The following is a 25,505-nucleotide window of genomic DNA, read 5'->3' on the forward strand; positions in this document are numbered from 1 at the left end:
ATGCTAAGCTACTGCTAAGTTAACATGCTTCTGATAAGCTCTTCTTTATAACAGCCATGTTTCACAATATTTAGTCGGTAAACTGATACAAGCAGCATCTCAACATCATATGGCTCTAATTGTTTTAATTAAATCATGTTACCATGAACTGCAATGCACCACCGGGCTGTTGTCTACCAAAAAAATTGAAGTTGAATGAGTCAGATTCCACTTAAGGTCCACGATACAGTTGTACATTTCTGAAATGAGTAAAATGTCCTTGAAAGGAGGTCTGTTAAACATTAAGGCCATTTGATAAAGAGGCCTTTTCCACTGATGCCATTGTCACATGCCACAGAAAAGCACATGTGTAAATAACTTGCTTAATACATACCATTAGTTGTCAGTTTCAGGGTCGTGGGTTCTGTCCAAAATAGCTCCCTAGCTCATCATCCCTCCTGAAGCCATGGACTCTGAAAATGGAGCAGCTTGTTAAGACTGTTTTTGTTGACAATTTCATCATCTTATTGTGTCATCACTTCCAGGTATTAAGCTAAGCAACCGGAAATGTCACTTCTGTGTGACATTTGCAATGTGGCTCAATGCATTATGGACTTACTGCAGAAAGTAGCCGTCATGTCATGGACACATGGACATTGCCTTTTTGTTTCCTTTAGGGCACTTTTAGGAGCACTTTGCAGTGGATGAAATGGTCAAAATCCAACCCATTAAATGTAGTGTACTGTTCAGTAAATAGGTAGTCTTAAATATTTGTGGTAGTTTAGGATATTACTAACATCTGCACTTTTCTTTTCATGACAAGAGGCTGTGTGGGAGAAAATACATTTTCTTTTGACATTACAGACATTTGCCCAAAATACAGTATATTTATAAGAATCAATACAATGAGCCAGATATTGTAAAATATTGGTTACACATACATTTAGCATACATTTCACCTCAGGATACAAATGACCAAATGTAAAACTTGTATAATGAGGCTTACCATCGCTTGTGCAAAATTGCCTCCACAGATAAACACTCTTCCTTGCCGTCTAACACCCTAAACCATATTAACACCTGAAGACTGTGCAGGAGAAATTTAACACCTCTAGACGACCTACTTACGCTGCAGCAGCATCTCATTTACATGCATACACACATTCACCCTGCACTGACCTGGATATTCTTTATTTTATGCAGCAACACATACTCAAACTTCGGCAGTCCCATGAAAGAGGAGGCTCAGGTGCAGACTGCCGTAAAAGCCTTTTTCTTGATGGATTTAGGTTACTCTCTCACATACATACTCTGTGTCTCTGTGCAGACTGAAATGTCAAATGGCCGGTTGATTGGACAGTGAGAGGCCCACTGGGAGGGGAAAGGTGATGAAAGGATGTGCTGGCAAAACAAGTTTGCTGCCCTCATTGTGTGCAGGCACAGTCGCAGAGTCCTTGATGCTGCCTTTTGTGCCAGTTTCTTTGTAAATCTGGGTCAACTCCAGCACACTTTTCCCCCACAACAGTCTGTCTGCTTCATTTTAACATTGCTCACTTCTATCCTCCCCTGATCTCATGCTCTAATTTTTTTCAGATGTCTTTATAGATCTATATAACAAATCGTTCACCCTTATACAGCCAGAAACACAGCTTCATTAAATGTCCATCTTCGCTGATGACATATTTTTTTCTGATTCACCCTCAACTTGAACAGCTACCAGCTAATGGTAATATAAAACTGGATTGACCCCAGTGTGTAAAGCTATGTTGATTGTTTTGTCAATGTGTGTGTTCCTTAGAGATACGAAAAGTGAGGTTAGAAAGAGGGGGGTTCAGATGAGCAACCAGAGAAGCAAAAATGCTATGGAGAGATTTCTTCCCAGACAGGAAATGACCTCCCAGAGAGAGGGGGCTTCCCCAAGGGTTGTATTTCTCTCTGCCACTCATACACAGACCCTTAGTCATATACACTTAATGTCTGCCTATAAAGTCTTCCAACAGATATGAATAAGACTGAATCATAGAGAGTTTGGAGCCTCTGCATTGTGCTGAAAGACACTACAGCTAAAGCTCTGCACAGAAAACCTCTGCTTCTGTTGCTTTTCGAGAAGAAATGTATCTGAATGTGTCTGTGTGAGTGTTTACTTGAGTGAGTAATCACTGCTTATTCTTCTCTTTGTTAAAAAATATTTTTCTGACTTTCCCATCAAGTGTTGCAATCGAGAGTAACGGTCAAATAGGCTACCTGAAAAAGCTAAAAGTAGCTAACATAAACAATTTTAAAAACCTAGTCATGACAGTTTAAGATAACTCAAAGTAGTTTAAGATAGAGGATGAGAAGCTAAATTACTTTGGTATTAAAATGGATAAGTTTAAATTGTTAAGCTGTTAAGAATTTAACATAAAAGCAAAGGGTTGAAAGTTGAAACAGTTAGCCAACGCTAGCTAAAAACAGAAAACACAAGCAGGGTAAGAGTGGTAGCCAACAGAATAAAACAATTAAAAAGTTGAGAACTAATTAATACACATTTTCAATTAGCTTAACTTTTTTTTTTAATTGCAATTAATCACCCTTTGAAATCCCATAATGTGAAAAACTCTGAAGGATTTGTTTTAATGTTTCTATTGTCTTAAACTGATAGTAGCTAACTTAGTAGCTTACTTTACTTGATGCTTTTTTAACACTAAAGTAAGGACCTTCTGGTAGATCGAAGTTACAACCTTAACCAACAGTAACTACAGTAAAAGAAACGCTTTATGCATCAAAAACTTCATGACTAGGCTACGGCTCAAAGGAACAGTAAAAAAGTGAAATGTTTGATGTCACAAGGTTGAAATTGTTATTATGACTCGTCAACTGAATTGACTTTGAGTCTTTTTTTAAAGTGAAATGTGGCACAAATGAGATAGCAATGTTGTTCTGTTCTATTGCAGTGACTATTAGGAGACACAGTGGAGGCTTATCCACAGTGAGCCAAAAGGGACAAAATAGCATGCAATTAAACAGAGAAAATAATAAAAGTTCCAAGTAACACATTTCAATTAGCCTACAAGCAAGAGTATCCATTCAGTTTTCTATGGCACAAAATCATAAGCCAGCGAATTGTGAAAGCTATTGAATAAGTAGTTGAACACTTATCGAAAAGTAATATGTTTGTTACTTTAACATAGCATACTTGTATAAAGTAAATGTGGATGAAATGTGTTGGGTGTAGCTCCTTCAAGCCGAGTGCACATGAAGAAAGAGAACATTGATGACTCAATTAAGAAAAAAATGAACAAGTAAATAGGTTAACATTTAGAGCACTGACTTATTTAAGCATCTTTAATATAACATGTGTAATCATTAAAAGCTTGAGCTCATCTAATGTGGCTTACACGGAAGAAACAGTTGGAACCACTGATCTAACATAAGGTTGTGTGCATGTCAATGGGTAAGCTGTCTACCTCATGCAGGCTTCCATAAATGCTCAGATATCTTGGCAGTACATTTCCTGCTGTACAGACTGGACTGCGACATAAACCTTCATGAACTCTGTAAACATGTTCCCCACTCTCTATGCACAAAAAAACTTCTCACGCTGTTCTCAACCTTCATTTAATTCCCCACTTTCAAGTTCGAGATCTTTCCCTCAGATTTGGCACCTCTCCTCGTCAGACCCCGTCACACACTTCACGAATGAAACTCCTAATCTGCAAATGTCTACCATCTGTGCTCCTTATGGCCCTGGCAAGGCGCGTTAATGAGAGAATTGTAAATTATAGTTGAGCTGCATGAAAATAGTGTTCTGCACAGGCTGCTCATATGATGATTGTAGTTTATGATCACTTTGTGTAAGCAATGCTCACGTCCTCTGATTTGCAGAATGCATCACATGGATGTTCACTGTGCCACAGCTGTTTTATGAATAACCATTTTAGCTAACCAATGAGATAAGAATCACAGCATTTTATTCAATCAGTTTCTGGCTTGCTCTGCCTGTTCATCGCTACGAGGAAATCCAAGACTTCGGAGCTCTCTTAGGATTCCGTGGGAAGGAAATCTTCCTGACTGTTTTGTCCATACCAGGGATCTAATCCAGATCTCAGACCCCCGGTGGCTGCGGGGGCGCGCAGGAAACTCGGTCAAAGGCTTTTTCAACCTTTCTCGCTGTAAAGTGTGTATGTGATTAGCTGCGTGCACGCGCAAGGCTCTGGATCTCGTGCGTCAAGACCGGTGCACATCTGTTTTTGGCAGGGTCGCAGAGTTGCGGGGGAGGGACTACTCGGGTGTGTTTTAATGTGTGTGTGTGTGTGTGTGTGTGTGTGTGTGTGTGTGTGTGTGTGTGCGCGCGCCTGAACTCTGTTTTCTCTTTTTGCGGAACTCTGTAATTCGCTGCAGATGACCACTTGGGGGGAAAGAGGCTTAACTGGGCCAGTACCAAAACGCACTGCACAAATTAATTTGCGCGTTAGATGATGGTAAGTGATGGAGCTGTGTGCTTGATGTGTCTCTCCGCTTCTCAGAACAACAAGTGGAATATGGACGTGTGGATCTGCAGTGTAAGAGAGGAGAGGGGCGACTTCACTTGAAATACACAAAACGAATGCGGCGTCGGTCCCTGGCTGTGCCAGGCGCACCATGGGGATGGATACCGGCAATTTCCTGGCGGGGATTTGCATTTTTCTGCTGTCGATAAATGGCTTTATCTCTTCTTCACCGGCCCCAAGCTTTTGTCCCGACCGTTGCGACTGTCAGCACCCGCAGCACCTCATGTGCACCAACCGCGGCTTGCGCGCTGTGCCAAAAGCTGGCGCGCGGACGTCCGAGGAGTTGCTAATCTTCAGCCTGGGGGGCAACTTCATTGGCAACATATCTGCCTTTGACTTCACACGGTACAGTAACCTGGTGAGGCTGAATTTACAGTTCAATCAACTAAAAACCATACACCCAAAGGCGTTCGAGAAGCTCTCCAAGTTGGAAGAGCTCTACTTGGGACATAATCTTTTATCAAATATGCCCACGGGGACGTTACAGCCCCTCAAGAAATTAACTATTCTCTATGGTAATAATAATGACATCAACCAAATCACAGCGGAGCTCTTTGCCAACCTGGGCAATCTCGTTAAATTGCGTCTTGATGGCAACTCGATAGAAGTTCTACAGGACTCTGTTTTTAAAAGTTTGCCCGGTCTACACTATCTCCATCTGGAATTCAACAAACTGCAGCACATTCACAGAAACGCTTTCTGTAAACTCACTAACCTGCGCTTTCTAAACCTGGCACACAACAAGCAGACATCTGTGCGCAATGCTCTCACGTTTTCCCAACTCAAAGCTTTGAAAACGTTGCTGCTGTCTGACAATGAAATTCAATACGTAGGAAACCATGTCTTTCAAAACCTGAACAAGCTTTCCAAGTTGTCCCTCAGTAACAACAAAATCTCTCGTCTGGACAGTGGAGCTCTGAAGGGGCTGACGAGCCTCAGAGAGCTTCTCATTGACGGCAACGAGCTAGAGGAAATCCCAGCCGGTCTGCTTAACACTTTAGAGCGTGTCGAGGAGCTGGACTTTAGTCGCAACCGTATTTCCAACGTGGACTCTTTAGCCTTTTCTCAGCTTACACGTTTGAGGGTGCTGAAGCTGAAAAACAACATGCTTACGAGCCTGTCAGGGGATATGTTTTCCCTTAACAACGTGCTTTACGACCTTGATCTCCATGGCAACAACTGGACGTGCGACTGTCGCCTCGAGGAGCTGAAAAGATGGATGACTGCTGCGCACTCCCAGGGCAAATTGTTGACTGTTTTTGTGCAGTGTCATTACCCACCAACTCTGAGGGGGAAATATCTGGACTATGTGAACAGCTCCCAGCTGCAGCCCCTCGGGAACTGGACCCACTTGTGTAAGAGCCAAGCTGGGCCAGAGGAGAGCAGAGGAGGGGGGGTGATGTTGAAGACTGATGTGAAAGGAATGATCATCAAGCAAGAGAGGGATGAAGGACGCCAGGTAGTAGAGACAGAAGGTGTACATTTTAGACGTGGAAATAGAGATGATTCAATTATGAGGAACGAGGAAGCCAAAACGCTACAACAAGGTCAGGAGGAGACAGGAATCCAGGGAGACCAAGGGGGTCTAGAGGTTGCGGCATCCACATCTTTACAGGAGAGAAAGAAACCAAAGAAAGAGGCTGCTGGGAAACGTGCAAAGGGAAGACAAAGGTCAAATGTAGTTACGAGAACTGATCCACCTGTAACTTCAACACCAAGTCCTACTGAAGTCCAAGACAGGAACAGCACTGATCAGAACACAGCATTCACCACAGTCCAGTCCAGAGAAAAGTTTGATCTTCTGAGGTCAGACTATAAGGACGCACTACCTGTAATCACTGATCCATGTATTTTCAACCGCCATTTCATCACAAATGTTTCAGTGGATGAGGTGACGTCCAGTACAGTCACCGTCTACTGGACCACAAGGGATCATCATCGCTACACGCCAGGACTTGGGCTTGGCTTGGAAGAAGTCCACTATCGGATTCTATTCGACCGGTTTGGCACTTCAGACCGTTTCCCCCGCTATGTTTACACTCGTGGCACGGCTCGCTCTGTGACCCTCCGTGAACTGAGCTCAGCCGTGACTTACATGGTGTGTGTTGAAGGTGTGGTGGGTGGGTCCGTTTGTCAGGTTGCACCTCGTGACCACTGTACAGGCCTGGTCACTCTTCCTGACGAGGGTGTTCTGACCTCCGACCTCCAGCTGGTAACGGTGGCCACACTGGCTGGGAACGCCGTGCTACTGCTTGTCATTGGCGGGGTCTGGCTCGGGCGGGGCCTGAAGAGGAGGCTGCAGAGAAGGAAGTCAGCCGTGCATGTGAGGCACATGTACTCCACCAGGCGACCATTCCGTCCCGCCATGACCACCGCTTCACTGTCCGCTGACTTCACCAGCTATCAGAGCAGTCGACCTGCACGACTAGCACCCCTAGAGGAAGGGGACCTCATCGAGTTCCCTTGTGACCGTTTTCTTGACAACAGCAGCATTCGCAGAGACAGTGACATGCAGAGATTCTCTGATTAAAGCCAATAAAATCACAACATGTTAACATTATATACCAGGAAGATATTGATAGTTTATAGATAGAATCATGTCTACATAACATGTAACATGTATAGTTATATTACAAAATGTGTATTTGTGGCTGTGGACAATCCCAATACACAAACCCACCATGATGTGTTTTGGTTCTTTTGTGACCACTAAAGACCTTTTTATGTGACAAAAACAGCTGAGCTCATCAGTGCCTTTTCAGACACCAGAGGAAGTCCAATCCCTCTGACTTCCTTTTGCTTCTTTGTGCCTTTCCTCTTTCATTTCCTTGCACCTGCAAATGTCTCTGAACGTGTCATTTGTTTTTGAATGCAAGTATGTGTGTATGAAAGATTCATCACTGATTTCAACTATGGTGCTAATTTTGAGTTCACGGACAACACATTGTCTGATTTTTTTTATTTTGTACAGTTTGTAATGATGGCTGCTGGTTGGCAGAAAAAACCCCACTTCTTTTGTGTCACATCTATAAGTCTTTTTTTACTTTTCATAAAATGTTGCATTACATGATGAAGTAAAATCCCCAACAATGTGACTAATCTGCCATTTGAGTGTTTATGGATCATATACGCTGTCATACATGCTTAATAGTAAATGGACTTGAGCTTGTACAGTTGTTTTCTAGTCTTCTGACTTCTCAAAGCGCTTTTTGCAACACAGCTAGATCGCAAAGGTTGCTATGTTTAGTGTCCAATAGTATACATTCATACACCACCGACTAAGTAGCAGGAGCAATGTCTTGCCCTCGGACACATTGAACCCCTGTTCTGAGAGATAATGAACTTCACCACTGATCCACAGCTGGCCTTAAGCAGTAAGCTCTCTTTGGCTCCAGAATACCTTTTATGTTAGCCATTATTTTGTTATAGGGGGATACTTTTTTCCAGAGATAATGGGAATTAATACATTTTTCTGTTGTGGATAATTTCTTAAAAAATTATAACAGGAATACATTCACAATGATTACTTGCATTAACCACTTGAGCTTCAGGTTGGGTTTTTCTTTAATGATTTATTTATTTTATGACTTGGCAGAGTAGGCCAGTAAAGTCCTGCTGCCCTGTAATACCATCATAGATATTTCATGGTTAAAATATGGAGCAATCAATGTTTTTTTTTCTTCCTCTTCAGCTGATACTCAGTGCATTAAAGTGAGGCCTCAGCAGCATGAGAGGCTGGCGACAAAAACAAGTTTGTTAGAAAAGTTGGAGAGTATGAATGTGCATCAATTCTTCTGCCTGCGTGTCATGATGAGGTCTGGCAACAGTTAAGCAGCCCCCTTGTTTAAGTAGACAGGATGGAGCGTCTCTCCCACACTTGGTCAAAATCATAAACACATGCATACGTGCATGCACATGAAATGTTTTCATAACACAACAAAAAATCAGAAGGGAGCAGTCTTAAAAAAACCCCAACATGTTATGATTTTTAAGTTACATTAAGTATTCTAACTGCAATCTTTTCTGTATTGATTGTAAATCCAATTAGCCAAATCAAACGTGTAATTAAAATAGAAGAGGCCATACAAACAGTGTCTTTGTTTACTACTTATAAATAAATATGTATTTGTTTGTAAGGCTCTCAACTGTAAACATTTTGTAATCCACTGTGCAGACCACTCTGTTAGAGTCAACTTCCAATAACAGAAGCAGTCACTAGATGGCAGACTAGACCATACTGCATGTATAAACGCTCTCATAGCTAGAGTGTCAAAATAAATGCAACAATTTCAAAATAAAACTACTTAATTTCAATACTTGAAACAAACAGAAGAAAACAATTTCAGAGACACATTTATTTTGTCAGCTGATAGGGATTGAGACATCAGGTAAAATGTTAAGCTATTTATGTTCTCAATGATAAAGAAGTGCTTGTAGGGACATTCTGTACAATCATATTTCTTTAATGGCTTTTTTTCTTCTTTCTCGAGACCAACCTGGGTTTGAAATCTAAATACACGTTTTGTCCTTTGAATACTTGTAGAAAAATACAAAGTTTTGATAAGCTACCTCTGCATCACAGAGAAGGCATAGGGTGTGCAATTGTATCAGCGTAGTTAAAAATATAAAACTAATACATGAGCTTTGTTTGTTAAATTAGTGCAAAGTAGAGAAGCAACATTTACTGAAAGGATTGTGTTTGTGCAATGTCAGTGGGTAGAAGGCAAGGGTGAAATCGATTTAAACAGAGAGATATTTTCTGAATACACAGGATCCAGTCGTTACCATCACAGGCTGTTTTAATAGTCTGTGTTTGACCAGTTGTGGATTTGTTTCAGTACGTGGTATTTCTGTATTTAATTGAAAGAGACATGGATCCACATCCAAGTGAGACTAAGGTGGAGTTATGACAGATAGATCATCAAGTCTAGTGGGATTCACACTTCCAGACCCTCCCCCTCCTCTGTATGAAGGTTGGTGTCCGTGTCGGAGGTCATGCCCCAATGCGCCTCCAGCTGTCGAGGAGGTGGAGATGCTGTTGTGTTGGATGGCCTGCAGATGAGACCCAGAACCTACAGGGGTGGGACTTCCTCCTGGGCTAACCCCTGCAGCTGGACACAGAGACAGCTGTCAATCACAGTCAATCCAGTGTGTTTTCTCTGTTCTGTGATTTGTGCAATCTGAGCAGAACAGATGTGAAAATGAATGAAAAGCCACTAGATTTAAGGAAAATATCTCTTTTATTTTAACAAATACAGGTAGAAAGACAACATTAGAAATATAGGAATATAACACACAGCCAGTATTGCGTCAGTCCTCGCTCTTTTAAGCGTTCTTAACACTTAAAACATAATGGCTACCCTAACTGAAGCCAAAAGGTGCTGGAGTTTCTCAATTTCTTTCATTATAGGTCACATGCAGGTTTAGTTAGTGTTGAACATTAACCTTAACCTCACAGGTGTGCAAGATGCGCATGATCTGAATTTGGATACAAGCTAGCATCATGCAAGGCAAAACAGCCATTCCCAGAAAACTGCATTGCACTCCCGATTATTTCAAATACCATCAAGGTCCAGTTCATGAAATGAGCATGAAAGTGATAATGAAAAAGCTGATCCTTTAGAACGAGAGTCAAGAGTGCAGTGCTTTCCCCTGTTTGGCTCTCCACAGGAATAAAAGTGCATGTACCAATAATTGGTGAGTGTTGGGTCAAAAGCTAAGTGCTGCTTAGTTTCACTTTTTAAGAAGGAGTTCAGACAAAATTCAACCATGGCAGGCTCCCTTGTGAGCGTGTACAAGGTGTAAGGTGGTGTCAGGCATCTGGTAAAAGCAGGTGAGGTTTCTGGGGAGGGGGGGGTGCAGGGTAGAGGATCTTACTCACTGGGAAACCCCTGCGCCTCCCTCTGCCGGGCGGTGACGGGACAGTCCTTGTGTGTGAGCAGAATCTGCTTCAGTTGACCCACCTCCGACCGCAGCGACGTCACCTCATTCTGGAAAGAAACAGAGAAACACTAAGCATCCTCTCAGTGTTAGATTGCGGTTGTTTGTGTGTGTACTTGTCAGAGCGTGTCCCACCTGTAGCTGCAGGTTTGTGTGCGTCAACTCCTCGGCTTTCTTTTCCAGAGAGGACACCCAAACTTTCCTTTTCTGTCGGCAGCGTGTGGCTGCAGCTCGGTTACGTTCCAGAAACTTCTGTCTGCGCTCATCAGGGTCTTGCTCTGTTGTTCTTCTGCGACGGTTACCACCACCTCCTCCTCCGCTACAGCTACCGCCAACCTGCATGGCATGCTGGGATTGGGATGACTGTGAGGGTTGCATCTGCTGGGCAACTGGAGATAACTGCAAAACAGAGCAAACAACATTTAATTGCAATCTATTGACAGTTGGTTTGACGGCTTTCATAGGCACCAGGTAACCAGAACACCTGATATGAGTGATACATCTAGCTAAAAGAAGGAGTAGCTGTAATGTATAACTACACATGGAATGCCTCTTATCCAATTGGAACACATGGTAATTCATGATGATTTTAGAGCAGCGTACCTGTGGGGGAACAGACAGAGGAGGTGCAGGAGGCGAACCCTGATGCAGATGAGGAGGAGGTGATTGGTGAGCCTGAGCGTGCGGTACATTCACTGACTGGTGAAGCTGGTGCCTGTGAGGGCTTCCTAGATGCTGCGGAGATGGAGCATGGCATCTCGGTTGGTACGGGGCGTGTTGGGTTGGAAGCTGTGCCTGATGATGATGATGATGATGATGATTGGAAGGAGCAGGATGGTGGTGGTGTTGTAGCGGAGGTGCCTGATGACGCTGTGTCATCATATCCATCATGTGGCCCATAGATGTCACAGGGTTGTTGACGCTGACCATTCCTGGGTGGTGCTGTTGGAAATGATGCCCCAGGGCCTGTTTGGATCTCTGAGAGAAAATAAAGAAGAAACATGGGCGATCATGTGATGCACTGTGCGTAGCATTTTAAGTTGCACAAAAATTCAATGAATAAAGATTTTAGACTTTAAAGTATTGATGAACTAATTAAAAAAAAGTTTGATTGGAGCATTGTAATTGCTGTCTGCCTGTTTATTAAAGCTGTCTAAAAAACAAGTTTGAATTATAAGTTGGATTTGGAGTTGAGTTCTTTGACACTTTTCCTCGAATTAATTATTTTCAACGTTGCCACAATTTAATTATTTGCAATAACCACATTGGAATATTTAGAACATATGGCAATGCATGAGAATAAAAAAACTATGTGTAAACAAGAAATAATTTTTCACTCAATCTCCTTATCAGATACTTGATTATTTAAACCCTTGTTAAAGAAATGTAAAAAGCAACAAGCCCTAAATGTTGACATGAAACACAATCAAAAGTGTTTTTCTCTAAAAGATGTCATTTAAATGTTGCCTCTTACTGTCACTGTGTTCACCTCAGGAGAACTACAACCCGTTTTCATTTAAACATTATATATAAATGGGCAGGTGATTGTACACAAACATTTTCCATCAGCCTCATATTGGGTGGGGTGTGTTTGACCCCCTTACACGAGCTAAATGTGTGAGTGTGGCAGATAAGCTCCTAACCTCCAGGCCACCTCAGGTCACACAAGTCCAAGTTCCCACAGTGTCTCACCTCTATGTCACAAAATGCGTCCAAATTAAAATGATAGCTGCTCTCAGTTACACTCCCACACTTAGTGCATCATCGCCATTTCTCCTAATTATCAACAACTGTGACTCTGACCGTGGATATGTAGGTTAATGTGTTCAAATAAATGCTGCCATGTGAGGTTTGATACCTTCACACTTTATCATTCCCATGTATCATCTGACTAAACACACTGTAAGAGCTAAATTAAACCTCCTCTCACCTTTCTCCTACACGCAGCAGAGAAAGCAGGAGAGGAGGAGGTCATGTTTAGAGCATGACATCACCCCCCCCCCCCCCCCCCCCCCCCCCCCCCAGCTTAATGCTATCTGCTCCCTGTTGCACAATATTTCTTTAAGAGAAGAGGCAGTCTTTTTTCCCCTTCAACCATTCAGCAATGAGAAAAGGGAGCACATTTAGTGGGTGCCAAGGATGAGGTCACAGAGTCGAGCTGTGCCAGCTTAACCAGCCAGCCAGACTGCCAGTCAAACGCGCACGCATAGCCTCACACACGAACACCCACACACACACACACACACACACCGAACAGGACGGGACACGAGTGTTTCAGCTCTGTTTACTACATAGAAACACCCTGACACCATTACATCATTGATCTCCTTCGACTGGATGACACACCACGTTGATATTTCTGTCTAGAGGGATCAGTGAATGAAGACGCACAACTGTACGTGAAAGAGCGATCCACTTGTCAGACGTTTACTTTTCCACTCGGCCTGAGTGTGGAGTTACTGTACAAGGCAGGCATGTTAATACTTTTCCTGTGGTTTTTCAGAAGCTGAGTACTGTTTCAAACATTAGACTTGCAAAATCAAAACACTTGACTAAAAGTATTTGAATAAAATGTGCCTGAAGAGTAAGTTATTGTGACTGTGTATTCAAAGGAGAAGAGGGGAGGTTCAGATTTGAACCCGCGACCTGAGCAGCTCTGAAACCCGAAACCACCTTTCATTCGCTGCTCTATGTACAAGCTCGGCACATGAAGTCATAACCTGTGCGTGTTCGTGTGCATGCAGGGCCATTTCACAGTTTTCCCTTTCAAGCTGCTTTTGATAGCCCACATTTTAAAGTATTTATACTACACGCTCCTAGAAAGAGGATATGCAACATTCAGAATGCAAGAAATCAAAATCATGTTGACACAAGGGGAAATAAAAACATCTAGGATAGCTAGAAATAGTGTGTAGCTTGTCATCCTGTGGTGTGGATCTGTGTGAGTGTTTGCATGCGAAATGTGTTTGTTCTCAAGTGTAGAGTTACACTCTGTTTCCTGGCCATCCTGATTAGAGAGGAGTACAACCAACGAGTTTATTTTGTGACTTTAATCTTTAAGTAAAGATGAGTGCAGTGAGATTATACAACAACGTTGAAAGAGGTAGTTCGATTAGCTTAGCTTAGCTTAGCTTAGCTTAGCGTCCACATTGGAAGTCTTGAAATGGCACTGTCAAAAAAAAACTTTAAAGCTCACAAATTAAGTACAAAAATTGCAGCAAAAAAAACCAAAACCTTTTAAACAATTTTTTTGCGCATAATAAGTTATGCCTGTTAGCTGTTTTCAGCCTTAAGCAGATCCAAGAAATAGAAATTTTGCTTTTTCGGGGTCTTGGCTAATTTTACAAACAGGTGGACTGTAGGTGGATTGTAGCTCTTTATCAGGAAGAAGGGTTTTACTTTTGCTAAATTGTGTAATTGACCTTAAACTATCAGCTTTGGTCATGTTGGGTTTTTTTTGTTTAAAATATGCTAGCTAGAGGATGAGCGAAGCTCGATGGGTGTGTTTGCATAATGCCTCTTCACAAACCAATGGGAGACTCCACTGAGACTACATCCATGTTTTCTACGGTCTATATGCTTTCATGTTCATACTTGTGGTAAAAAATAAGATGTTAATATAATATCTGCTACGACGCGAAAAAGGGTATTTCCCAAAATGTCAAACTAATACTTTAATGCCGGGAACAAAATTCTCAACTTTAGTCTGAAAGGTATAGGCATTGGGATCAGTTTTTTTTTAAGTGTTTTATTCCCATAGAGAGAAGGAAAAGAGCAAGACACAGGAAGATGATATGAGTGCTGACTGGTCAGTACCTGAGGCGAGGAGCAGGTTGGGTTATGTACAGGGCCTGGTATACCCATTACACACGACATCTGCTTCTCTATCTAAAGACGGGGGAAAATGACACAAAAATAACCTTTTAACTTTAACAAGTAAAAGCTTCAGCACAAACAGAACCGAAAGGTTAAAGGGTTTTCCTTCAGGTCACATCCATTAGGATTATTTTGGCTCTTTTGATTAATTCATCCGAAAGAGTGAAGTGAATTTTTCTGTCACCAAAGAATATTTCTCACTCGGGGGATCTTGACCACTTTGGCCCCTACACCTGCATCAATAAATCATAATACAAACATGAATGCAAATGTGTGAGAAACCAGTCTCCTCTACTTACAGGCATGTGCTGAGCAGATGCCCCTTGCATGGCAGGGTCTGGCAGGGTGCCAGGTAAGGAGGCCGGCAGCGGTTGTCTGTGTCTGTTTCTCATGTGGAGGAGGGAGGACAGCGGCCCGGGAACTGGTCTGTGGTCAACCAAAGGGAGAGAGAGGAACGGGTCATACCAGACAGCTAAAGTTTCACTAGTCTGTATCCAGAGTGAGTTGCTAGTTGAAACATTTATAGCCGGGACTTATAAGTAGATGGAGGTGAGTTTAAGATATTAAGATAGATTTAACATGTTTTGTTCATTTTATAAAGGTCAATGTGCAAATAAAAACCTTCAAAAACATTGAGAAATCATATTTTAAGGCTTGTGTGTTTGCAGACACAACGTTCCACTAACCCTGGGTAATCCACAGACGTCACTGCCAGCAGTTTTCAAAAGACGACTTTCTGCTGAAAAATATGTCTTATGATAACTATTGTTCTTTAGATTACCCAGAACAACCAGGACTCGTTTCTGAAAGCACTTGTTCCCATAACAACATACTATTTCTCTCCACTGAGCTGAAATGTATGCTGTGTTGCTTGTTTTCCTCCCAGATTGGCAACTTTTTTTGTTGAGCAAACTTTGGGTGTTTTTACATTATCTGGGATTTCAGCTTCTCCCAAAAAGTGTTGTTTATGAGGCAGAATGTCCTTATTTATAGCTAATAATGTAGTTGCACCTAGAAGAAGTAAGACAAATTATTTTAATCAAGTTTTAGACAGATCAAACAAATGTGGGTAAATAGGTGTTAGAAACAGAATCATAAAGCTGTTTTATGCTTTGCCTTTATCAAACTGCTCAAAATTGAGAACTAACATGACATGTTGTGCCACAACAGGGATCGGCCTTAGGTGAATTGTGTTTTTTAAGTATCTTTTATTTCATGAAATGTACTCCTGAAATGTATCTCTATTAGGACAAAAATAACTTGTTTTTTTATATCACTTAATATGTCTGTGTTAAAGTGTTGTAAATTGTGTTATCTGTTCATGTCTTTCATATATAGAACCATTTCAAAGGATATAATTGTGCAGTATTTTGGATGGGTCAGATTGGGGCCAGAGGCCTTGATTTAATTCTTCAAGTGAATGAAATGAGAAGGCCAACCCTGAGTTGTTGTGTTTACTGTTGGTCTCATCAAGCTGTGTGCATTTCTTAATTTGAATGAATTGAAAGTGGATTTAAAAAAAGAGGACTAGAAAAGTGTTGGGCCATTTAGTGTTGGCTACATCTGGGACTGTCTTGTAAAAAATCTTTCAGGTGAAACTTGAAAAACAAACATAATAAACCATCATTTTCTACAAAGCTACAAAACCAAAATTGAAAAATGAGAAATATGCAGTTTTGAGAAATAGATTGACCCAACACTAAGACTCTGGGCAGAGAAGTGTTTGTTTTTAAACAGGGGTACACAGAGGTGTGAGGTGAGGCTTTTGAAAAATGGAAACTTTGAATGTGTGATGAAAGTGAGAGAAAAGACAAATATGGAAAATGGCGACGGCTTCAGAAGGAGGAGAGAAGCTAAGGGATCACAGCAGGGGATGTTGGGAGCCAGGGTGCCATGTGCTGACATAACCGCTGTGGCTCTCAGCCAGTCGGACATCATGGGCCTCCGTGGCAGCGCTGAGGTCATCGACAATGATGTCATCACTGAATCTGGGGTATGCGGCCCAGTTAACATACAACAAAGTTCAGACTCACCAAAGCGGCATTTCCTAAGATAACCACAACAGTTCAACTGGGCCACAAGCCAGACAATCTCAAGCTAGGTCGCTATGGAAACCAGCGGTAAACATGAGAGGAAACAATCAGACACAAGATCTGTGATTCAAGGAGCTGGTTTGAGTGACTAACATGCTAGCTGGCAGTGATTTGCTTCTCAGTCTTGGACAGCTCGCGCTTTCTGCACTGTCCCGTCTGCTCATGGGCAGATGTTTGAAATGATGACGTCACTGATTTACTTTTGGTGTTTAATTTAAGCTTAAACATGAGTCTTTTTTATCAACAGTAGGTGCTTTAAGCCAAGATCAGTTATCGTTCTGTTGATGGAATATGGTTGGTTTGATGGTTGGCAGGAAGGCTTTTTGTAAGACTGACTTTTCAGAGTATAAAAGCACAAAGTTTAAAGAACAGAGCTCCACTCTGTGAGGAATCCTGTTTGTGTTACGGTTTAAGGCATCCACCATGTATTTGTAATGTTCTGTCTAGAAAGCATGTTGTAACGTCTCTCATATTTCCTCTGTGTCTGCTGTCTGCCCTCCAAAAAGAGGCTTAAAAAGTAAGAATGCAGTTGCTCATGTTCATTTATGAGGTGATAACTATGACTGAGGGAAAAAAGAGAAAAAAAAACAATAAAAGAAAGCTCCCGGAAAAAAAAAGAAAATTAAAGTAGGCCAGCAGTGCAGAATTTACATGGACAACATTTAAAATACTTTTTTTTTTTAAAAGTCCAAATGAAATGAAATTAGACTGGACCTCGAGGGAAGCAAACGTTGAAGTTGTGGCAGAAGCTCAAGTTAATCTGTAAATACATGTTACATACATGTGGAACTTTTAGTTTCTCAGATGTTAAAGGTATTGTATACACACTTCTAACTAGAACTAATGATCCAAATTCAGCTTCCTTTGCAGTTCAATATACATTTTCACATCAATTCCAGTTGAAAAAGTCCAATTCGAATGATTACTATTCTTTTTTATCAGCAACTGACTAAAGCTGATCAAATCACCTACAACAAACTAAAGTTTTGTTCTTATCAAACAGTGTGCTTTAAGTGAAACTGGTGCTCAATTTGGCATTAATCCCTCAGAATGTATGTTCAGATGACAGAAAGCATTAGTGTGTTGTTAGAGAAAGAACAGCTGCTCAGATGAAAGACAGGAACTGGTCTAATCTGTGTGTTGAACTGGGTGATAACCAGGGAGCCTGGAAGCTTCACAGGCACTGACAGACTCCAGTCTGGTTCCTAACAGACAAAACAGAGGCTGCATTACAGTGAGAGAGCGGGCGGTGTCAGTGCATTTGATTTGGTGTTGTGCTGCGGTTCTCCAAGTTTTTGCTCTGACTTTGTTCTCTCAGTAAGTTGAAAAGTGTTTTTTCCTCCTCTCACAGTTCATTAGTGCAGCGGTAAATTATTCAGGGGAACTGTGCCAGAGAATATGAGTCTGAACACGTATAAGTCTCTGGGTCTCAAGAATAAATAAATAAATAAATAAAAATAAAAATAATAAAAAATTCCTCCAGGCATGAAGAGGGGGGAAAAGGAGAGAAGGAAGCCCGAAGGGGAGCGCTGTAAGTCTGTGTGTGTGTATATGTGTGTGTGTGTGTGTGTGTGTAGCCATGATCATACTCACCCTGAGTGTGTTAGGGTGGAAGGGGCCTGGGTGATGACAGATCCGGACTGAGAGCAGGACAGAGCCTGGGAGCAAGATAGAGCTTGCTGGGCAGCGAGGCTGCAGCTGGGGCTCATCAGGGAACCATGAGGCTGCCGCAGGTGATGGGTCTGAGGGTGGTGCAGTGGTGGGTGCTGAGGCTGGGGATGTGGTAGATGCAGTTGTAGCTGGGGTTTGAGCTGCTGCTGGGTCACACACGATGGCCCATTGTGAGAGAGTGTCTGTGTGGAGAAGCAGGAGTGAAAATCAGTGTATGTGTGGTCTCTGTTTAATTTACAGCGGAGAATGTGATCGTCCGGTGTGTCTTTCCCTGCAGCAGGTCAGATATCTGCAGTTGTCTAATTGGGCCCTGCTGCTTTTATCTCTCTCATTTCAAGTGTCACTCAAAGCGCTAAAGTGGTAGACCTCCAAAGCAAACACCATCACAACAAAAGGAAGTATTATGATGATACATGTTTTCTGTTCTTAATGTTTGATCTCAGCTGTAAATCAGAATATTCTGCTTATTTCGGTTTGCTTTGATACCTGTTTGCTCTTTTCCTCTTCTTCTGCTTGAAGAAATTCCTCCTCTATTTCCTTGAACAGACCAACCTCTTCACAATTTTGCAGAAATCTTGTTGGTGTTGGGGTTTGATCTGGAAGCATAGCAAAAATACACGCTCATAAAAAGGAGAAAAACAGAAAAAAAAAACAGTAGATTCATAATAGCCTCTTCTGTTTCGGCTTATTTGGTTTTTAAATCAGCTGTCCCCAGAACTGAATCTCCTCTCAGCCAAGCTCTGTGTCTATCTCTGAGATAACATCAGTCTGTCTCTCCAAGTCGTCTAAACATGCAGGGGGTCAAAGGTCAGCCACGCTCTTTGTTTTGACATGAGATTTCCTGCAGGAGGCGTGACACACTGTGGGACACAAACACCGACAGAGGGATAGAGAGTGTCTGCAGGGGTTGGATGTCAGGCGTATGTTTATGTTCAGAGAGACAGCGGTTTCTATGGTAACAGACCATGTCACATGATTTTGACCATGAGTCTGTATCACGATGGTGCACGTAGCCTACCTCCTTTATGATATATGATTAGTAAATTAAGAGAGCCTTCTTTTATAAAACTGGCTAAGGTTTCTTTCTCTTTTTTTCATTTTAAATTAAAGGTTTATCTATTTAATTGAACATCCTGTTTCCAGAAGAACAAGCTGTTTTCTAAGAACAACAGCATCAGTAATTCCTTGTAGCGTGCATTGCTCCTCGGGGTTGAATTTGCAAAACATTTTTTCCTCATTGACATTTTTTTACAACTGCAAAGTGCATCATAGGTGGCATTTAGACGGGGACACGGGACACGATATTCCATACAAATCCGATTATCTTTGGGTTGGCAGCTCTTTTGACAGAATGAACCTCTTTTCTTATTTACTGGGAAATATTAAGCCTTGAAAGGAGAGGAAGATTTTGGAACTTGGTGAAGGGTTTTTCCAGTTTATGCAACTTTACAGTTACATCAAAAGTGTGTCGTCAAATCAGTGTACAAATATTTGATCGAAGCTTCACACCTAAAGCTCCTCCTGCAGCCCTTTAGCCCCGACCATCTAAAAACAACCCAAACCCTCCTCTAATCCCCTCTCAGACAGCGACAACACACAAACACAACCTCCAGCACATTCATAAACTTCCCTTTCCATTCTCTCTTATCCATCTCAAGTGGACCAAAAACAACGAGCCTATCTTTGTCTCTTTTTCTTTCCATCTTCTTTTCCTCATTTGTTTCTTTTTTTCGTTATCTTTTTCAAGTGTATTTGATTTTCTTTTGCTTTTTCTTTGTTCATTTTTTTTTTCTGGTTTATTTCCTTCCATGAATATGTCTCAGTAATCTGCAAATTTATTAACGGTCCTAATATGCAATTTTGGATGCTTTATTTCGTATTGCTTACAAAGCACTTACTGTTTTTAAACTTTCACAGAATGAAGAGTTGAAAAAAAGAGCAAAAAGAAAATGTTCCTTGTATTTTAGAAAACTTCATGCAATTTTTTGTCAAACAGAAGTGTGTGGATGTTTAAACAATACAATGATTTTTTTTAAAAATTAAGAAAATATTCTTACGATTAATTTTACAGTAAAAATGATAGCAAACATTTGTTGCCAGCTTTTAAGCCCCACTTGAAGCGGCTAACAGCATGGCCTCTTAATCCTCACCACGCTTTGAACACTGAATATGAACTGTTACATTCAGTCGTTTGAATAAAGTTAGACTGAAGCACTCTTTTGTTCACAGGTCAAATCTGAAGTTGAATGCAGAGCTGAATCCCACATCAAAAGAAGTTAGAGACCTCTGAATGTTTGTTTGTTCCTTGAATGTTGTGTCACATGTTTGTATCTTGTATAATTTTTATTTTTCCTAAGGGAGCCACTGTGATGCGAGACACTTTTCAGACTAGTTCTATCAATCAATCTTTTTATTTATTTTTTTATCAATTTGTCAGTTACCTTGGAAATCAAATCAAATAATCTGTAGTTTGGTATCCAGATCCTTCCTGCACTCCTGCTCCCCACTTACTTTGCTAAATATCTAAAGCATCCATGTATTTCAGCTGATTTGTGCTGAAATCTACGCCCACTTCCTGTTTGTAAATCAAAGGGGGTTCTCAATGATGCTGTTTTCAATGTACTGTATATAGTCTAATCTGATGCAGTATACTGTACAGGTTGCAACAGGATCCGCTTTGTTTCATAGTACCAACTATCTGAGGGAAGCATGCCTGCATCGAGCTTATCTGATGTCAGACTGTATAACGTGGCGTCATCACTTTTTTTATGCTAAAAGTGCTGAAAGAAGTCATCCTGCTCAGAACTGAGGGACTGATATGTTTCAAATATCATCAGGGATTAAGAAAGAAAAAAAAAAAAAAAACAGAGTGAAACAAATCGTCGTCTGACCACACGTGTGACAGGCTCCGTTTGTCCACTCACCTGTAAAAGCGGAATCTGTCTTGACGGAGGAGAACTTGAGGGTCATCTCATGCTTGTGTCTGTGGATGATCAGGTGCTCCTCTAACTGGAAGCGCTACAGCACAGAGTAAGAGAGAGAGAGAGAGAGAGAGAGAGAGAGAGACATGAAGAGACACGTGCAGCTGTTCTACGTGACACACGATGACATGATGATGAGGCGAGATGTTCAGTTCAATCAACTGACATCCCTTATCAGTCATAAGGCTGTTAGTCAGTTGAAAAGGTTGGAATAGTTAGATAACTGACACATTTAATGATAAGTGTATTTTCTCCTTAAAAAATCGTTTTTAATATTTAGATGTAGGGATTTTTATTTCCACATGTTATTCTTTTTTGCCCATGAGTCTTTTGAGCTTGGCTTTCACAGTACTCCAAGTAGACTAATGAAATCCTGAGTCTGGAAAATCCTGTTACTATCAGCCCACAAAATACAACGTGTCCTCTTTTATTTGTTAACTATGGTTGGGTGGCACTTTTCCCCTCAAATAATGCTCATGAAAAACAAATGTAAGCATGTTATAGAACATCTTGCAATAAATGATCTTTTTCCTGATTGAAGTTGAATTATTCTTCAGATTTGATTGTATGCACAGTCATTTTTCTTCAAGCAGTAACATTGCAATACACACAGATTCTGCACCCCAACTGACCTGAGAGCAGCCGTGAGCGCCGCACACATAAGGCCTGTCCTGTTTGTCATTCATGTCATACACAAGCCTGCGAAACAGACGAAAGCAAGAACAACAATATTACACAGCTGCCTCGTTTTTAACACATGCAGGGAACTTCTCTCTGCGTACAGTAAATGGTCTCACTTACAGTTTGGTGATTTCATTTAGCGGAAGCCTTCAGTTCTCTATATTCTCTGTTTTTGTTTACACAGATGCCGTGCCTTCAGACACATCCCACACTGAGCTTGTGGGATACAGTTATCTTCCTATTATCAAGTCTTTATTGTCAAATCGTTGTGTGATGAAATAGATGCCTGTGAGCATGCTTGTTTCACTCTGAGACACAACAAAAACGAACCCTTTGGTGCAAGTGGGAGCAGCCATTTTTATTAGTGCAAGAACCATAACACACCCCAATGCGTCTGGGTTTATTTTTCCGAACAAGTCATTGCACAATCCTGATAACATGTAAGCATCACAAGGGTGTCTAGGTCTTACATTACTATGATCGCGCGTTTCCTTGGTTTGTATGGAGCTTAATGATAAATATAGTGCAATTGTTTCCTCCTACGGTTAGGCTTTCAGCGCAGCATCAGTCGATAACATCAGTGTGATGAAAGAATACATACAAATGAGGTCATCACCAGGTTAAAATATCTACACAAACACAGAAGAGAGCACAATGCTAACTTAACCTTTGGCTGACCCTTTTAGCTCTTCAGTGAACATATTAAGTGAGTGGTGGAGGCGGTGGTGGGGGATGTACTTTTGGAACGTCTTTGCTTCAGGCCCTTCATTTTCCGCTGAGACCGAACGAAGAGGATTTCAACTCTCTGACCTGAGGCATTCCTCTCAGCTGACTGTCACCAAACAAGACTCAAACACTTGAGGGGACTCGAAGGTCAATGAGGGGGACCCGTCCTTGACTCTTTCATCCTCCTTCAGTAGAACTTCAGAGGACAGGAAGAAGATATCAAGAAGGGGTTAAAGGTGGATATGAGGGAGATAAGGAGTTTGGGTTTGACAGTTCTTGACAGGTACACGAGACACGCGCTCTCAACGTTTGCGTGAGCGGGAAATCGCTGAGAATAGAGCCAAAGACAGCAGCGAGGGGAGAGAGAGAGAGAGAGAGAGGGCAAAAGTACATGCTTCCATAAGAACTGGAAAGTATGTATGTGTGTGTGCGTGTGTGTATTTATTTATTTGGGGGGCGGGGTTGATGTTACAGGGTGATGGCGAGGGGAATGGAAAGGGCAAGTGGCAGTGAGAAAGAGAGAGTAGGATGACACAATGAATTGAGGAGAGAAGGAATGAGGGAGGGAGCACAGGGAGGGCCTAGTCCTCCTGACAGGTTGGAACCTGCCTCTGCCCCCATTTTCCAACCCCCACCATGTAGAGATGACTTCATAGGTTTGTGTCAGCATGTGTGTGTGTTTGTTACAAAACCGAATAAGAAAACAGTGTCCACAACAACACTATCATCAAAAGAATGAGTGGAAAGAAACAATCGGCTTTCTTGTTTCACATTTTTAGGTCATGTTATATGTATATACACCCTGCAGCAGTGCCATCAGATAATGCAATATTTTAAGATTTGATCAAAACGTTCCACATCAATAAGACTCAACTGTCTTAATCTTCAGCAGCGTCTAGCTCTAAGTCTCCCTTTCCCCATTTTTAGCGGTACTTGTACAAGAGAAGCTCACTCAGCACATTTTCGGAAAAACCTTCTGTCACAGTGGTTACGTCAATGCACAATGACGTCATCTTTAATACATAAATCCGACAACGGAGCTTGCAACATGTTGCCAATTCAAGACGGATTAATGTATTTGTGTTGAAGAAAAAATATTAAACCAGGGCAACGACTTTTTTTTAGCCTTTATACCCCTCCTCTCTGCCCTTGTCATTTATATAGGGTTAATATAAATACAGCCTAATACACGCATGTTTTAAAACCACAGGGGCTTGCTCAATTTAAAAGGTAGGTAACCTATTAGTATTTTCCAAAGTTGCATGTTTGATAAATGAAAAGCAATCATTTCGAACTTGGAGCTCATTCCGCTCACATAAAGCAGCAGTTCTGGCCGGCAAAGTCCTCCGGCAAGCAGGCTGTCGGTACCAGTATGTGTCCCATGGAAATGCCGGTGTGTCCCCTCTTAGCGCTCCGTAAAGCAACCTGTTCAACTCCTAAACAAGCCCGGCACAGCTGTACGGAGAGTCCTGTCACACCCCCAAATAGACGCTCGCGCTCAAGCCGTCCAGCCTAGTGATGAGACTTAACCCGGGACAGTTGGCTGTAAACTTCTCCCCGTTAACTTTAAAGTAGCTCTAAAAAATGATTTCTAAAAAAAATCGTCAAACGCTACATTCAACAAACAGTGGTAAGAGTGAGGAGTATACGCCTGCTGCGTGGTTTAAAGTTTTGTGAATGAAAGTAAATGGTGGAGGCTTACCTTCAAGTAGTGAGGGACAAGCGGCGCTCCAGAGAGGAACCACGTTGGACTGGAGCGGGATTACAATACGTTCTATTTACAGAAGCATTACATCATCCTCCCGATGACGTCACGTGGGATTCCTGAAGTTCTAAATCATTGCGGTCCCGTACGGAGAGAGGGATCCAGGGGGGGGGCGGGGTTACGACACCGGCCGGGTGGGCGGACCGAATGGGACAGCAACAGGAGGATCCACATCGACGGACACTTCAAGTCATACACACCGGCAGCAACGTGACGGGACGAGGGGCACAGCAGGGTGGGCGGATGAAACCCAGTCCCCCCCCCCCCCCCCTTCTCTCCCTTCTGTGCCCGTCTGAAATGGGACGTCCCAGCGTCTGCGTCGAGTTCGGCTGTGCGTGCGTCAAATGAGCAACAGCCAAGGTTTTTGTAATGTCTAAACTTTTCTATCGCCTCTGTATGATGTTATGAAAAACTTGTGAAGAAACAGAAACAGCTTTCGGAGAGGAGAAGTCAGTCCCTGCTTCGACTTCATCCCGAATAAATCGCGATAAATAAATCTCAGAATACACAAGTGCTACAATTAAAGTATAGGCAGTAGTAATAAGTGTAATTAATTATATATCTTTATTATTATAGATGAGCTTTATGATAATACAGTTTTAATAAATAAGTTCTTTGACATGTCAGGACAAAAAAGTAAAGTATTTCTGATTCTGAAACAGCGACAGCAAACATAATCAATAGGCTACTATCATTATAATAATGACAAATTATGACTGAATTACATTTTTATATTAGCAATATAAAGAGAACCTGCAGACCAATACATGATGAGTTATAGGTAATTTAAGGCTTTGTATACAGTATTTGCTTTGTATATGCTGAGTAAAGAAGAATTTAGAATTTAAACAGTCTATATTTGCATTCATTGTTTTTGTTATCATTTGTAATTTTTACGTGTTAACATGACTAATATAATTACCTACTTAAACACAACATTTAATTTCCTGTATATTTGTGTCGAACTATTTATAACATTAAAGCAGGTTTAAGATTTGTGTTCTTTTTCCATTACAGACCTGTCAGACATCACTCAAAAATTAGGTGTAGCTTAAACCAGAGAGCCAACAATCAATTGACAACATTGAATAATCCTCATAATTAATCCATATTAGTGCTCTCAGGTGACAACAGAGAGAGAGAGAGATCACATTTTAAATCGCCCAGGAGTATGATCAAAATCTTTCTTAAAAAGCTGTTTTCAATTCAATTTAGTTACGAGATTAGAACCAATGAGGAGAGTCAACATTAGAAATGAGGAGCT

The 25,505-nt window shown here is 41.5% G+C and overlaps 2 protein-coding genes across 3 annotated transcripts; one reads left to right on the forward strand and one right to left on the reverse strand.

Moving 5' to 3' along the window:
• Nucleotides 1-4,275: 4,275 nt before the first annotated feature.
• Nucleotides 4,276-8,530, forward strand: tril (TLR4 interactor with leucine-rich repeats). Its single transcript, XM_079367671.1, has one exon. The coding sequence runs from the start codon at nt 4,600-4,602 to the stop codon at nt 7,036-7,038; it is 2,439 nt and encodes an 812-aa protein (XP_079223797.1). The 5' UTR covers nt 4,276-4,599; the 3' UTR covers nt 7,039-8,530.
• A 148-nt stretch (nt 8,531-8,678) lies between these two features.
• On the reverse strand, nt 8,679-24,514 carry LOC306839064 (cyclic AMP-responsive element-binding protein 5-like). Of its 2 annotated transcripts, none has more exons than XM_079367542.1 (11): nt 24,179-24,514; nt 21,702-21,768; nt 21,013-21,106; nt 18,575-18,684; nt 18,011-18,270; nt 14,624-14,750; nt 14,265-14,336; nt 11,052-11,426; nt 10,584-10,847; nt 10,390-10,498; nt 8,679-9,619 (listed from the first exon to the last, which is right to left on the reverse strand). In XM_079367542.1, exons 2-11 carry the CDS (start codon nt 21,753-21,755, stop codon nt 9,402-9,404), a joined length of 1,683 nt encoding a protein of 560 aa, XP_079223668.1. In that variant the 5' UTR covers nt 21,756-21,768; nt 24,179-24,514; the 3' UTR covers nt 8,679-9,401. The 2 variants fall into 2 exon arrangements, with proteins under 2 accessions (XP_079223668.1, XP_079223667.1); XM_079367541.1 differs by lacking the exon at nt 24,179-24,514 and adding an exon at nt 23,792-24,158.
• Between the last annotated feature and the right edge of the window lie 991 nt (nt 24,515-25,505).

Source organism: Symphodus melops (assembly GCF_947650265.1).
Source record: "Symphodus melops genome assembly, chromosome: 18".
Taxonomy (NCBI): domain Eukaryota; kingdom Metazoa; phylum Chordata; class Actinopteri; order Labriformes; family Labridae; genus Symphodus; species Symphodus melops.